This window comes from Dama dama, chromosome 5 (assembly GCF_033118175.1).
Source record: "Dama dama isolate Ldn47 chromosome 5, ASM3311817v1, whole genome shotgun sequence".
In the NCBI taxonomy this organism is placed as follows: Eukaryota; Metazoa; Chordata; class Mammalia; order Artiodactyla; family Cervidae; genus Dama; species Dama dama.
The window spans coordinates 112,280,601-112,293,999 of NC_083685.1; the positions used below are offsets into that span (position 1 = coordinate 112,280,601).

The following is a 13,399-nucleotide window of genomic DNA, read 5'->3' on the forward strand; positions in this document are numbered from 1 at the left end:
AATCTAGAAGGTCAAGGAGGGTGGAGCCCTGCGGTGTTCAGACTCCTCTCAGTGCTGGTAAAAGCCTGGGAGTGTGGGCGTCCCTGGGGGTGGAGCTCTGAGCTCTGGGGCTCCAACTTGTCCCACTGACAACACTCCCACAGGAAGGGTTTGTGTAAATAAGGATTTTTTTTTTTTTTTTTTTTGCTTGTCTTCTACAAATAAATTAAGAAACAAACTAGAAAATTGTCTGCACCCATTGCAGCCCTTGCATGTGGGGTATGCCCTGTCCCTGCAGGGCCAAAAGGGTCCATGGTTCCCTGAAATCTCAGAGTAGTCCAGATCCAGGCTGGAGGCAAGAGGGAGGTCGTGACCTCTTGGCAAGCTCAGTCCTGCAGCTGCCCCAAACAGCCAGACTGTCCCTGGGGCTCGTCCAGGCCCGGGTGCTGGCTGGGAGGGGAGGTGTCTGGCAGGTCTTGGCATGGAGGAGGGCTGCTGCTGGGCCTCTCGGGGGAGGGGTTGGCCAAGTAGGCATTCACCAGCTGCACGATCTCTTCCACCTAAGAGAGGGCAGAGGTCAGAGTACAAAAGGGGCCAATGAGTTCTCCTTTGTCTCATCCTCCACCCAGGCTCCTTCCCAAGGCCTTGTGAGCTGCCCTCCTCAACCTTTCCTTCCTCATCACCACTCTCCCTCACTCTGTGCCTATCACACTTCTGCTCCTCTGTTATCCTAAGGCGAGTCTCATCTCAGGACCTTTGCCCTGGCAGGTCCCTCTGCCTGGAAAGCTGTGTCCCAGGATCTCCCTTTGCGTGGTGTTGAGTAGCTTTTCCTGACCATCCTATCTAATGTTTTGATCCCCTCCAGTCACTTCATGTCTCACTACCCTTTCCTTCATAGCATTTGTCACTATCTTTAACAGTCTTTGATTCCTTGTTTAGTGTCTGATGGCCGGTACTAACTCAAGCTCCTTGAATTTGTCTTTGATCACTGCGGGATCCCTAAGGTCTAGAGCTGTACCTGGCCCATGCTCAATGTTTCATAAATGTTTCTTAACACCCTCTCCCTCCCTTCCTCCTTCTACACCCTCTTCCCACTCACCTGGGGACTCTGCAGGAGGAGCTGGCTCTCTCCCACACTCAAGGCCAGGGTGTGGGGGCCCATTAGCTGGCAGGCGGCCACACGGCCATAGCTGACGCTGTGGATGGGCTCTGTCTCACCGGGCCGCGAGAGGGACATGGCCTTGGCTCCCAGGCCCAGGCATAGCTTCTGTGGAGCGCCCCCACCAGGCTCCTGCATAGGTGGACAGACAGGCAGAGTCAGGGTGGAAAGAGGGGACCCTGCTGCATTATTTTTGGTGGAGGGAGATGGCTGTGAGCAAGACGTTTCCTGGTCCCCGCCCCCCCAACATGATCCACAGCTCCAGAGAGTGAGGGCGTCAGGGACAGTGACTCCTGGGCTTTGAGATGGGCAGCTGTGCTGGGTGTAGAGAGCACAGTGACCCACAGCGGGGGCCTGTGGCTCTGGGGCAAAGGTGTGGGGCTTGGGCCACCAGAGTCCCCCTCTCCCTTCTCCCCCTCACCGTGCTCAGCTCCAGAACGTCATACCGAGCAGCGCCGAACCCTGGACACTGCGCCGCCAGAGCCAGGTAGGCAGCCATGGCCTCAGCTCGGCCCATGCCCCGTAGCCGCTTCCAGCCTCCCAGCACAGCAGCCGCCCTGCCGGCGCCACCTCCTCCCTCGCGGGCCACGCTTCCCGCGGTGCGGCCGGCCCCGCCGTGCCGGGCCCGCTCCGCCCGCCTCTTGGCCAGGCTCGGGCTCCAGATCGCCCCGGCCAGCAGGGCGGCGGAGTGGGGAGGCCTGGGCAGCGGGCGGGGAGGATCTTCACGCGGCCGGGCCGGGGTGGGGAGCAAGCGATCCAGGCGCGGCAGAGGCGCCCGCGGGGAGAAGTCCCGGTGCAGGCTCTGCAGCCGCAGCGCCGCCAAGGCGCGCAGCGTGTCGTCGGGCGGGGGTGGCCGGCCGCGCAGCAGCAGAGCGTGAGCCTACGGGGAGGCAGCGGGCATCAGCACAGGAGTCGGGGGTACCGTCGCGAAGACACCTCGGGGAGCCGAACTGTAGGTCTGGGTAGGAGCACCGCCTCCCCCGGGGTTGTCATAACGACGAAAAGCGAAGGCCCAGAAAGGAAGGGGTTCATGCTAGGGGGGTCTCCCCCGGGCATGAGTGCAGGAGAGCCTCACTTGCTCAAAGAGGAAGGGCAGTTCGTGACCATCTGGGGACAGCCCCTCAGGGTGCAGAGGTCCGTGAAGACGCAGACACAGTCTCCAACCGGTGTCCGGCGGGTCCTCCAGCCCGGCTTCCTCCGCCGCCAAGCTGCAGAAAAAAGAAGGGAGCGATAAGGCCGGGTAGCAGGGCCCCGAAGGCGCTGCCCAGGGGAAAGAGGCGAGGCCAGATGATTGGGGGCGGGGCCCGCCCGGGCTGAGTGGACCGCGGAGGCGAGCCTGGAAGCCCGACTGCAAACCGCCGGCGGGCAGGAATCCGCCTGTGAACTTCACCGTGCGGAGGCCAGCGCTCGGTAAACGTTTACTTAGGGATGGATCGAAGCGGAGAGGCCAATGGGCTAACGGAGAGCAGGGCTGGGGCTGGACATTTACTTCTCAAACCTGGTGAGCACGTCGGCCACGAGAGTCCCCCCGGCCAGGGCTCGCTCCTGCGCCCCTCGCTGCTCGTACAGCGCGAATGTATTACGGCTCCGGGTCAAGCCCAGCCGCCCCACCAGCTCTCGAGCCACCTGCAAGGCAGGGAGCATAAGAGGAAAGTCAGGCTCAGACCGCGCAGGGGGCCTGCCAGTACTTTTGGAAGGGTTCAACTGGAGGGATCTTTCAGGTCTCTTAGTCCCGCCACACGCAGCCCTTACCCAACTGATGACTCTCAGACTCGGGCAAACCTGGGGTCCAGGCACCCCAGGCACTGGACGCTGGGAGGCTTCGGTTTCCGGGGTTCTCTCTGGTCTTACCTCTCCCGCCGTGGTGTGAGAGTCTATGGCCACAGGGCAGGCACCAGCCCCCGGGCAGTGCACGGTGCACAACAACTCCTGCCGTCGGCTCAGCGCGGAAATCTCGGCCAGCGATGGCACTAGCTCCCGGCCGCGCGTCCGGCCCAGCGCTCTCCGTATGAAGCGCGCATATTCCGCCAGTTCCGAGTCCGGGAGCGCCTGTTCAGTCCTGGATTAGGGAGAACTGGAGGGTTAGTGCTCCCAGGACTTTTCTTCTCTTCCTCCCTATTGCCTTTTAAACTCAGACTTTATTTCACCTCGCCCGATTCCCTCCCCTCCAACTCTAAGTTCCTTGAAGGCAGCACCACCAGCTGTTGTGAATCTAAACACCACCCCACCCCCATGCTCTGTAAGGAGCGGAATTACTTTCTAAGGCCCTTGGCAGCCTATCTGCCCCCTCCCACTTCCCAAAATTTCCATGCTCCTCCTTTGGGTTGAAATCCAAACTCCAGCCGCATTCTGCCTTCCAACCTTAAAGTCCTGGCACTGGACTGCATCAGCCCCGAGGAAAAACAGCCTTTTAATAATTCTTCTGCCCAAAGTGGGAGCCTTTTTTGTAATTCCTCCGCCCGCAAGTGGGGTATGAACTTGTGATTCCCACAAAGGCACTGCGCTCTGGAGCAGCGGCCCTGACCTTGGGCAAGTCCCTTCCCTTCTCTGGGTCCAAGTTCTCCATCTGCCAAACCCTTTGGAATGGCCTGCCATTCTTTCCCAGCTCCCTCCGCTCCCTCGCCTTGGCTTTACCCCCACGCCTCCCCTCTCACCTCTCCAGATGCCCAAGGAGGTGTCCCCGTACGGCTCCCCCCGGCCGGAAAGTGCAGCTCATGCAAGTGAGGAGCTGCCAGTACCGCAGGGTCGCGGGGTCTTGGGTAGCTGGCGGCCCGGGGGGCCCCGCGGGGCCCGAGGTCTGCTTAGCCAGCTGCAGGAAGAGTTCGTCTCGGAGCGCGGGCAAGTCCCGGCAGGTCTGGAGCACACCCTGCATCAGGGGCCCGGGGCGCCGCGCCCCCTCCAGGGCCTGCAGCGCCAGGAACAGCCTCACGGCCTCCTCGCGCAAGGGCGCGTAGCCGGGACCTGAGGGAGGGTGGGGGCGGAGGGACGGTTTGGAGAGGGGAAACAAAGATGGGCCCTGGGAGGAAGGTGTGAACCGCCGGAAGGTCAGAGGGAGTACAAGGGGACAGGGGTGGCAAGGAGGGGGAGAGTGCGAAGGACAGGAAGAGTGAAGGGAAAGCAATGGTCCCCACGGAGCCAAATTCAACCTCTGCCTCCCAGGAATCTCCCCCTCTAGACCCACTAAGGCTAGGCTTCAAGTTAGTAACTTGGGAAAAAGTGTTAGTCGTGTAACTTTGCTTCTCCATGTAGTGACTCTTTGCTTCCTCCATGGACTGTAGCCTGCCAGGCTCCTCTGTCCATAGAATTCTCCAGGCAAGAATACTGGAGTGGGTAGCCGTTCCCTTCTCCAGGGGATCTTCGAGACCCAGGGATCAAACCCAGGTTGTTTTTGCAGGTGGATTCTTTACCATCTGAGCCACCAGGGAAGCCCTAGTAACTTGGAGGGATAGACTAAAGGACACAGAGTCAAACCGTGGATGCTGTAATTAGGTACTGAGAGTCATCACTGTGGGCCAGAAAACAGGCTGGACTGAGAGTCAGAAAACCAAGGTTCTTCTCCCAGCTCCCCTTATTCCTCTAGCTTGAGAACCTGGGCCTGTCATTATACCCTTTTGGGGAGAAGTGTAGCTAAATGAGGCCAGCACATTCTCCTGAGGTGGTGGCTTTTCCACCACTTGTAAAGGAAGTCTGTCATGGTGTTGAGAGCATAATGAAAGAACAAGAGAGAGAGTGTAAAAGCCCGTGAGTGAAGGGACATCGGTAGTCAGAATGAGACCCAAAGAGAAGGTAGTCAGTCAAAGGGGGTCTTTACTTTCTGTGCTGGCTTCCCTCCCCCTCTACCCTGGGTATCAGTCTGCTCCGCTTCTTGTTTCATCTTCATCCTTTGAAAAATGAGGGGCTAGGGGCTAGTCCTCTGAGGACTCCTAGCTCCCTATCAAGTAGACCCCATCGCAGGGACTTGGGCCATGGCACCACTCACCTGGGGTACTGACTCCGTACGGCAGAGGCAGGAGTGGGGCATACAGGGCTCCACTGGTGTGCCTCAGAATCGGGTTTCTTCTGTAAATAAGGGCCACGGCTTCTGGGTCCCCACGACTCTCCTAGAGGCCAGGGAAATGATCTCAGTGATGGAGAAGGGAGCTCCCCCGTGAAGCTGGAAAGCTTATGGGTCCATCACCCTCCTCTTTCTCCATGGAGTTCTCTCCCTCGCACCTGAATGTCCCTGAGCAGCAGCTGGGTGGGGGTCTCCAGAGGCGCCTTGGAGGCGATCACCTCCCGCAGCGCCACCCCCCAGCGCTCTGCCTCCGACTGGCGAGGCGAGCAGAGCCGAACGCTGTGCTTCCGGCCAGACACGGTCACTGACCACAGACCTGGGGGAAAGAGAGGCCGCGGGGGACAGGCAATCAGGGCTGGTTGGGGCAGCTGCCTGGGGAGGTAGGAGAATCCCCAGGAGGTCTCACCAGTCTCCTTGGGCCTGCGCTCAGGGCCGGACACCGAGCACAGGCTGGTAAGCACGAGGCTCCCGAGCCGCCTCGCCCCCTTCCCGCTGCTGCTGAACTGGTCCAGGGAGTCCCGCGTGAGCACGAACCAGGCTCGGCGCGGGGGCAACCAGGGCCGCGCCCCTCCTCCTCGGGGCTCGCGGTACAGCCAACCTTCGGGGAGAAGGCAGGAAGGGGGATCAGCAGGATAAGACAGCATCCCTTGGAGGGTTGGGATGGGGCCTCTAGAGCATATGAGGTGGATCCCCACCTTTCACGACGACATCTGGGTCGTCTTCAGACGGCCCCTTCTCCGGGATGAGGCTCCGCGTCTCCTCCCAGCTTTGCAGCCTGGGCAAGAGGGGAGCGAGGGTTGGGCAAGCCTGCCGGTCCTGCACCCCGCCTCCAGGAGGCTCTTCTCTAAGGGCTCCCCAGGCAGGCTGCGAGGGGTGCCTACTCCCGGGCTGGGCACCCCTCCCCCAGGCTGTGGGAACCGCTGGGCCATTCTGACCTCGAACCAGAAATAGCCTGGACCCCCCCTTCCTCCCCGCGCCCCCAGCCGGACCGCCCCCCGGGACCCTGGCCAAACCACAGCGTCCGGCATAAGGCCTCTCCCTTATTGCACAACCGCATGAGGGAAGAAGGAGAGGATGGGGGTCCCAGGGACCGGCTGGGGTCTCCAGACCATGGGACTGCAGGGGCTGGGCTCACCTGTCTGAAACTGGCCCACTCCGCATAGGCTGAGTCAGCGTCACATCTAGGGGGCCCTGGGGAAACAGGCAGGGCAGCCCTCAGGCTCAGAACCCTCCTTGTAGGATGCCAGTGGCTTCTGCTCTGGGACGGCACAGCTCAGGGGATTGAGGAATCAAGGCGTGGGGTGGTGACTGTGACTGTGACCCAGCGAGTTGAAGCCACTGGACTTGCCCCTTCCACCAGTCTCTATCCAACAACCCAAGCTAAGAAGCCAAGACTCTCGCCTTGTCTCTGATTCAAGAGGCAGTCGGGTTGGGGAAGAGTAGGAAAGGCACCCGGCAGAGTCAGGAGACCAGGGTTCTAATACCAGCTCAACCATTAATTCCAGTCAGAAACTCGCTGTGGAACCTGGGCAAGCCCCCTCGAGTCTTTGGGTCTTAGCTTCCCAATCTTTGAAAAGGGAGTGGTGGGTGAAGTCCTTTCTTGCTCTGGCAGACTCGAAGTCACCCTCCCCCCTCATTTTCCCTTCTTTGGCTGGTGGGCATTCAGGCTGGCAGGCAGGTGGTAGGCATGGAGGTGAATGAAGGGAAGAGGAACCCTTTCAGCATAGGAGTTTCTTCAAGAGCGTCTTATCCTCTCCCACAGACACCGCTGAAACTCAGTTGTAGGTAGAGACCCTGCCCTTTTGCTGGGGCTCAGGCCAGGCTGAAGAATACCATGCATGGAGAGTATAGTCCAGGATTTTGCCCTCCCTACCCCATCCCACCTTCCTGCCCTGGAACTTCTACTGTAGATTGGGGTCTAAGAGAGGCTGAAAACCCATCCAGGAGCCAGGTCAGGCAGGAACTGTGCCAGGGTCCCATTGCGACCAGGCAGCTAAAGCCAGGAGGCGGGGGGAGGGGGACCAGGGACACCTGTCCCCAAGCTCTGGGGGGAGGGGGGTGGAGGTGGAGCATGAGGGACGCAATGGCAGTGGTTCACAAAGCCGACCCTGCCGAGGCTGGAAGCTTGGGGATGCCTGGGTCCTGTGCCTTCAGGGGGCACAGGTCCTCTTATTTTCTGGTGGGGCCAAGAGGGGCTCTCAGCCACACCACCGTAGGGGCAGGTGCTGACCCCTCTCTTAGACCAACTACCCTAATCGCAGTCCCCTCCTTCCCTCCCTCCCCCCCCCCCCTCCTCTATATTTATCCGCCCTCCGCCTCCGCCAGGTGCTGGCGCCGGCCCCGGCGGCGCAGCCCGCCCCACCCGGGCAATGAGCCACTGGGCCTGCTGGGGACCCCTGGGCGGGGGATGGGAGCCTGACCCAGGCCACAGCACAGAGTCTGGCTGCCCGAAGTCTGGTGCCTGGGGTGTAGCGGCATCAGAGAGGGGACGTAAGGGGATGATCCTCCCCCACATCAGTAGAACCTCAGTTTCCCCACGGCAAGAATCGACGAAACCCCAGGGCCGAGTGTCTCTCACCATTCCCTCAGGGATTCCCGAGGAGCCTCACCAAGAAGGGCGGAGACTTCTGTCCTGACTGCCAGGATAACGATGAGGGGTCCTTGGAGAGCTGTGGCCCCCAGCTCCCTCTCCATGGAGCCCCCGCCACGGACCCCAGTCTGAGGATACCTGCTTCCCCTCGCCCAGGTTCCTGCGGCGGGAACTCCCGCATCTGGCCCCAGCGCCCTGCGCTCGTGAACTGGGAGCGGAGCGGACCCAGGCGTCCGAGCTGCCCAGCCGGCCTCGCCACATTCCTCGGCGCTGGCGGAGGCGGAAGGAGACGGGATGGGACGCGGGCCCGGCGGGGAAGGGAGAGGCAGGGCCAGGTCGGGCCAGGCGTGACACCTCCCCTGCCTCAGGGCCCCCAGCAGGTGGACAGCGCCCAGCGTGCTGCGCGAGGCCCACAGGCACATCCCAAGGCGGGCTGCTGCTGGAGCTCTCGGGGGCTTCGGGCCCCCAGGCAAAAACGTCTCCTGAGACCCCAGTCCACCCGGCGTTTGCTGGCGTCTGGAGCAGGATTAGGCTTGACGGCCGGTTGTAGTGAGAGGGGTTGAGACAAGGCTCCAAACCCCCCGGGGACTTACCCTCCCGCCGCCCGCTGGACTCGGGGTCCGTAGCTCAAAGGTCTCCTCGTCCTCGTCTTCGTCCCCGTCCCCGCTAAGCTCGCCGTCCCCGTAGTCCCGGTGCAGAAGAGTAAAGCCTCGACGGCAGCAGAGGAGCCACCACAATCCCCCGGGGAGAGGCATCCGGGCGAGCAGCCGCGGGATGGGGGCGCGGGCAGCCGAGGCCGAGCTGCAGGGGGTCGGAGAAACTGGCGGGGCTCCGACCAGAGCAGGAGAAAGATGAGGCGGGAGGAGGGAAAGGGAGTGGGGCACTGGGAGGAGGTGGTGTCTGGCGCTGGGGTGCAAAGGGTCGCTAGCTGGAGCCTGCAGGGGGCTCGGAGTCTGGGCCCCCGGAGGGGGAGGAGGGGAAGCGTCCAGGGCTGGGGGTGGGGGAGAGGGAGCAATGTCCGGAGCTGGGAAGTAGTGTCCGTTGTAGTGTCCAGCCCTGTGGGGGGCAGTGTCCGGTGCAGTGTCCGAGGTGGGCAGTTGTCCAAGCTCCAAGGAGGGTCGTGTCCGGTAGAGCGTCCGGTGGCCGGAGCCCGGGCCGCGCGCGCTGCGCTCCCTGCAGCCCGGGGACTGGCGCGCTAGGGGCGCGAGCACAGTGCCGGGACCCCGCCTCCCCTACCCCCTCCTCTTCGGGCCCCCCTCCCTCTTCTTTCTCTCCTCCCTTCTTTACAGGGCTGTGTCCAGTTTTCGTCACAGCCTCCTCTGTCCAATCCCTGTGCCTGGCGCCGGGCGCGGCCACCAATCAACCTTCTGAACCGCGGCGGGTTGCATCATGTGCCCCTGGCTTGGTGACAGCGGGGAGGGGCCGGGGAATAGGGAGGGAGGGGGCAGAGTGATGTTAGCCACGCCCCCGCCTCTGAGGTCAGACGCGAACTGCTAGTGATGTCACGGAAGCCCGCCTTCAAGCTCTTGTTTTAACTCTTGGCTTACCAACCAACAAATTAAAAGCGCTCTTGGGCAAGAGCTTTGGAGAACAAAGTGCCCATAGGGCATAGAGGAAGGCTCCGAGTGCTGCCCTCCGACTGCTGTCTCGTCACAGGGTTCGTAAGAAAGGAAAGAGCCTTAGCTACCTGCGCCAGGCACAGTCCTAGAGGTGTAGCCCTCTGTCCGTGGATGGAGTCCAATTCCTCGATCTGAGTCACCTTTTCGAGGTGTAGAAGCTGAGGCAGAGACTCCGGGAAAGTGCAGTCCAGGGCCCGAAATAAAATCTAATTTAGAGCGCACAACTCACTGAACTCCAGTTGGGAGTGTAGAGTGACGGGATTCTAGGGCATCCCGTGGTCTTCGAATGGAGTGGAGGCTTATCAGGCGACGTTCCTGCGGTTCTGGGTAGGAAGGGGTTAACCGAGGCTCTAAGCGGACGGGGCGGGGCCAGAGGGGCGGGGCCAGAGTGACCGCGGGCGCGCGCGTGCGTTGCTGACTCAGCGGCGATTCCCGCGAGCTCCGGTGGAGGGTTCCAGGTTGGCCCCCAGTGGCTTGGACCCTTTGAGGATCGGCGCCATCTCCGGGCCGTCCCTGGATCCTGGTCCCGGGAGGCCGTGCTTCTTGGTCTCAGCCCCCGGAGGCTCCGAGAAGGAAAGCTAGCCCGAGCTGGGCGGGGCGGGACAGGGCAGAGACGACAGGCCCGCGCCTCTCTGGAGACATCCCCGCCACTCTCCGCCCTTCTTGCCCTGGGTCCCCAGACCCCTGGCTGCAGTGGTCAGGGCAGCTTTGCTGACCGGATATTAAACTGCGAGAGTTGTGGCACGTGGACACCATTCTGCGTGTCTTGACTATGTAAAACAAAGACTGGGAATCAATGTCTCTAGAGGCTATCCCAGCCTTGTCCTCGCCCCAGATGAGAGAGGCCTGAGCTGAGACTTCTTCGGGATGGAAACAATATACTCTTTTCCCTGTCTGGATCCCAGGTCCTTGCCTGCAGGGAAGTTCTTTCCGTTGTCTTTCCAGCAGGCTCAGTGCATTCCCTCTGACCCTGTCCCGAAGGAAGACGGAGAATTGCTTCAACCCCACCCCCACCTCACCCGTGATAACCACTCTTTGGAAATCTGCAAATTGGAATTCTCTCCTTGGATTTTCTCCAAGGTGAAAAACTCCGACTCAACTTTTTAGATTACTTTTTTCTCTCCAAAAGAGAACCTTAGAAGGGACTGTAGAGTGGTAACTGAATCCAAAAGCACACCCAAAACGGGAATCTCCTGGCCTCGTTCCTACCCCCACACCAGGCATAGGCACACACAGTCCCGGACAGCCTCAGCCTGAGCATTCCAGAGGCCAGGAACTCGGTACTTGCTAAGGCAGCCATTACTGGATAGCACTCTAGTTGTTAGAAAGCTCTTCTTACTCTATTTCAGGAGAAACCCCCACCCCTCCTCGCCTGGCAACTTTCCCACCTTACCTCTGCTGGCAGAGACCCTGTGAGAGTGGAGGGGTGGGTGTCAGTGTCTAGAGCTTTAGCAGGCTCAGGAGCCCCCCACCCCCACCCAGGCTCTCAGCGCCTTCCTCTCAGAGCCAAGACGGGAGAGTGGGAAGTGGGGGGGGGGGGGAAACCACCATTTCTGCCCTGTTACAAATCACTTCCAAGCCGGTGACTCAAAAATAGTAACAGTTGTTGAGTTGCATCTCATTTCCATGCTGTCTATTTAATGTGCCAAAGTACAGAAGCAATTCCTTGGGTCCCTACCTCTTTCTCAGTGCCCCCCATCGACTCCCCCTTCCCACTATCGGGCCGCCCCGTCCTCTTGATTCGAAGCCCTAGTAGTCCCAGGAGGAGACACTGTTGGTCTCAGTGGGAGCCGAGCAGGAAGAAAGGCGGGGCCGGCGGGGGCAACGGCCGCCGCCGGGGTGAGGCCCTGGACTGCAGCCCCCACCCCTTAGCAGCCTCCGCAGGTCCTGGCGGAAGCGCAGGCCCAAAAAGGCGTAGAGCACGGGGTTGAGGCCGCAGCGGGCGAGGGCCAACCCCCCGGTCACCAGCAGTGCCAGATCCTTGCGCTTGCTGGCGGGGCAGCTCCGCTCGCGGGCCGCCAGGAGGTCGGCAGTATCCAATAGCAGGGCGAGACTGTAGGGCAGCTGCAGCACCACGAACGCCGCCACTAGGGCCACCACGACGCGCAGCGCGCGCCGGCGCTCGGGCCCCCTGGTGGCCAGCAGCGTGCGGCCCAGGAGCGCATAGCAGGCAGCCATGACGCCCAGCGGCAGCGCGAAGCCCAGCACCACCTGCGCCACGGCGCTCGCCCCTTTCACCGTCTGCGTGAGGCCCTCGGGGAAGATGAGACGGCAGCGCCGCTGGCCTTCCCGGTGCCCATCCTGGCTGAAAAGGAGAGCGGGTAACGCCAGGAGCAGTGACAACAGCCACACAATGACTGAGACCAAGTGTGCACGGCCCGACGCCGAAGGCCTCGGTCCAGCTGGGAGGGCCCGAGCAATGGCCACGTAGCGGTCGGCGCTGATGCAGGCCAGGAAGAGGAAGCCAGCGTGGAAGGAGGCCGAGTAGAGGCCAGAGATGGCACGGCAGGTGGCACTTCCCAGACTCCAGCCCTGCAGAGCCCCGGCTGCGGCAAAGGGCAGTGTCAGGGCCAGCAGAAGGTCGGCCAGGGCCAGTTGGAGCAGGTGGGCGGAGGTGGGCGAGCGGGCAGCACGTCGGGCTGCCAGATGAGTGGCCAGGACCAGGCCATTGCCGGCCAGACCCAGTGCAGCCACCGTCAGGGAGACACTGGGTTGGAAGGCGCGACTGAAGGCCTGGACGTCGGCCTTGTAGCAGAGCTCTGGCAACGGCTCGACCGAATATGCCTCCTCATCGTCCCCAGAGTAGGGGCCCCAGGAGACCTGAGGAAGCCAAAACAAAGAGAAGAGAGACCTTATGAGACAAGCCTCCACCACACGCCTCCCCCTCCCACACAAGCATTCCAAGCTAGGAGCCCGTGTGTGACCAGGTACAATGGTACTGTACACAGAGAGAAGACATAAACTCTTTTCCAAACTCTTCCTAGCATATCCTCGACAGGCCTTGACTTCCGGCACACCCCTCCTGCCCCTACATCCGGCTTCCTGGGTGACCTTGAGCAAATCATTTGCTTTTCTGGCTCTCCAGCTGTCTAATAGGTAATGTGGAGATCAGAAATCCCGATCAGCCCTCCCGGTGGGGTGGTTTGAAGCAAGGATTGTTTGAAATAAGGAAGATAATGAATGTGAAGCATCTGTGCTCTCTGATGGCCCAGCGTCTGTATTATTAATAAATGTTAAGAGCTTCCGTTCCTTTGCAGCGCCATCTCCTGGAAAAACACCCACATGCAGACTTTTCCTCAGACTTGGTCCCGGGAATCCTTGCTTGGTCTGGAGAACGTTTTCTATCTCTCCTTTCCCTTCTCTCCTCCTCACCCCCACCCCTAAGCTTCCAGTACAAGGTTCACTGAACTACTCATGACGTAAAGGTTGGAGTTCAGGTTTTCTGGGCTCAGTTGGGGCCTTAGACCTCTAGATTCAGCTCACCCTTCCTCTCATACCCAGTCGTGTCCCCCAACCCCAGCCTCTCATTACTAGCCCCTTCTATCTGGAGGGCCCCTGGTCCCAGAGGGTTCCAGGCATCCTAGGTAGGTCATAGGAAGGCAGAGACCTGGTGCCAGGTGGGGAATCCCATCCCTTCACCTTTACCCTCCCTCCCTGTAACCCTTTCCTCCCCCCTGCCCCCACTCCCACCTGTTCTGCTGGCTCAGTCCCCATCTCTGGCTACTCAGGTTTCTGAGGTAAAGCCACCGAGAGAAGTTATAAACTAATGGGACAGGAAGGAAGGGGCGGGGAGAAGGGCTGAGAGGAGGTGAGGATGAGGGTCTGTGGGCCCTCTTTACCTAACTTTCGTATTCTACCTCCTAAAAAATTATCTCCCATTACCTTGCCAGTAGAAAAAGAAAGGGTTTTGGAATATTATCACTTGCTAGCTACATGTGGGATCTGAAGAATTTTTTTTTTTTTACCTCTGAGCCTCAGGATTTTCATCTGCAAAATGA

At 60.7% G+C, this 13,399-nt stretch overlaps 2 protein-coding genes across 5 annotated transcripts; both read right to left on the reverse strand.

The window, feature by feature from the left end:
- Positions 1 to 159: 159 nt before the first annotated feature.
- On the reverse strand, positions 160 to 9,007 carry PLEKHH3 (pleckstrin homology, MyTH4 and FERM domain containing H3). Of its 3 annotated transcripts, none has more exons than XM_061144074.1 (13): positions 8,376 to 9,004; positions 6,328 to 6,383; positions 5,888 to 5,967; positions 5,599 to 5,790; positions 5,351 to 5,508; positions 5,118 to 5,238; positions 3,793 to 4,099; positions 2,990 to 3,197; positions 2,637 to 2,764; positions 2,214 to 2,346; positions 1,560 to 2,018; positions 1,079 to 1,270; positions 160 to 539 (listed from the first exon to the last, which is right to left on the reverse strand). In XM_061144074.1, exons 1-13 carry the CDS (start codon positions 8,535 to 8,537, stop codon positions 366 to 368), a joined length of 2,370 nt encoding a protein of 789 aa, XP_061000057.1. In that variant the 5' UTR covers positions 8,538 to 9,004; the 3' UTR covers positions 160 to 365. The 3 variants fall into 3 exon arrangements, 2 of the variants coding, with proteins under 2 accessions (XP_061000057.1, XP_061000056.1); XM_061144073.1 differs by having other exon boundaries at positions 2,628 to 2,764; XR_009693042.1 differs by having other exon boundaries at positions 402 to 539; positions 1,585 to 2,018; positions 2,628 to 2,764; positions 8,376 to 9,007.
- Positions 9,008 to 11,016: 2,009 nt separating this feature from the next.
- Positions 11,017 to 13,143, reverse strand: CCR10 (C-C motif chemokine receptor 10). Of its 2 annotated transcripts, none has more exons than XM_061141215.1 (2): positions 12,346 to 12,527; positions 11,017 to 12,221 (listed from the first exon to the last, which is right to left on the reverse strand). In XM_061141215.1, exons 1-2 carry the CDS (start codon positions 12,358 to 12,360, stop codon positions 11,151 to 11,153), a joined length of 1,086 nt encoding a protein of 361 aa, XP_060997198.1. In that variant the 5' UTR covers positions 12,361 to 12,527; the 3' UTR covers positions 11,017 to 11,150. The 2 variants fall into 2 exon arrangements, with proteins under 2 accessions (XP_060997198.1, XP_060997197.1); XM_061141214.1 differs by lacking the exon at positions 12,346 to 12,527 and adding an exon at positions 13,092 to 13,143 and having other exon boundaries at positions 11,019 to 12,221.
- Positions 13,144 to 13,399: the final 256 nt, after the last annotated feature.

Coding starts and splice junctions, on each gene's coding strand:
- PLEKHH3 (XM_061144073.1), bottom strand. CDS start 8,537: ATGCCTCTCCCCGGGGGATTGTGGTGGCTCCTCTGCTGCCGTCGAGGC. Junction 4,100..5,117: donor GTACGGAGTCAGTACCCCAG/GTGAGTGGTGCC, acceptor ACCCTCCCTCAG/GTCCCGGCTACGCGCCCTTG. Junction 3,198..3,792: donor CTCCTTGGGCATCTGGAGAG/GTGAGAGGGGAG, acceptor TCCCTAATCCAG/GACTGAACAGGCGCTCCCGG.
- CCR10 (XM_061141214.1), bottom strand. CDS start 13,115: ATGGGGACTGAGCCAGCAGAACAG. Junction 12,222..13,091: donor GGACTGAGCCAGCAGAACAG/GTGGGAGTGGGG, acceptor TGGCTTCCTCAG/GTCTCCTGGGGCCCCTACTC.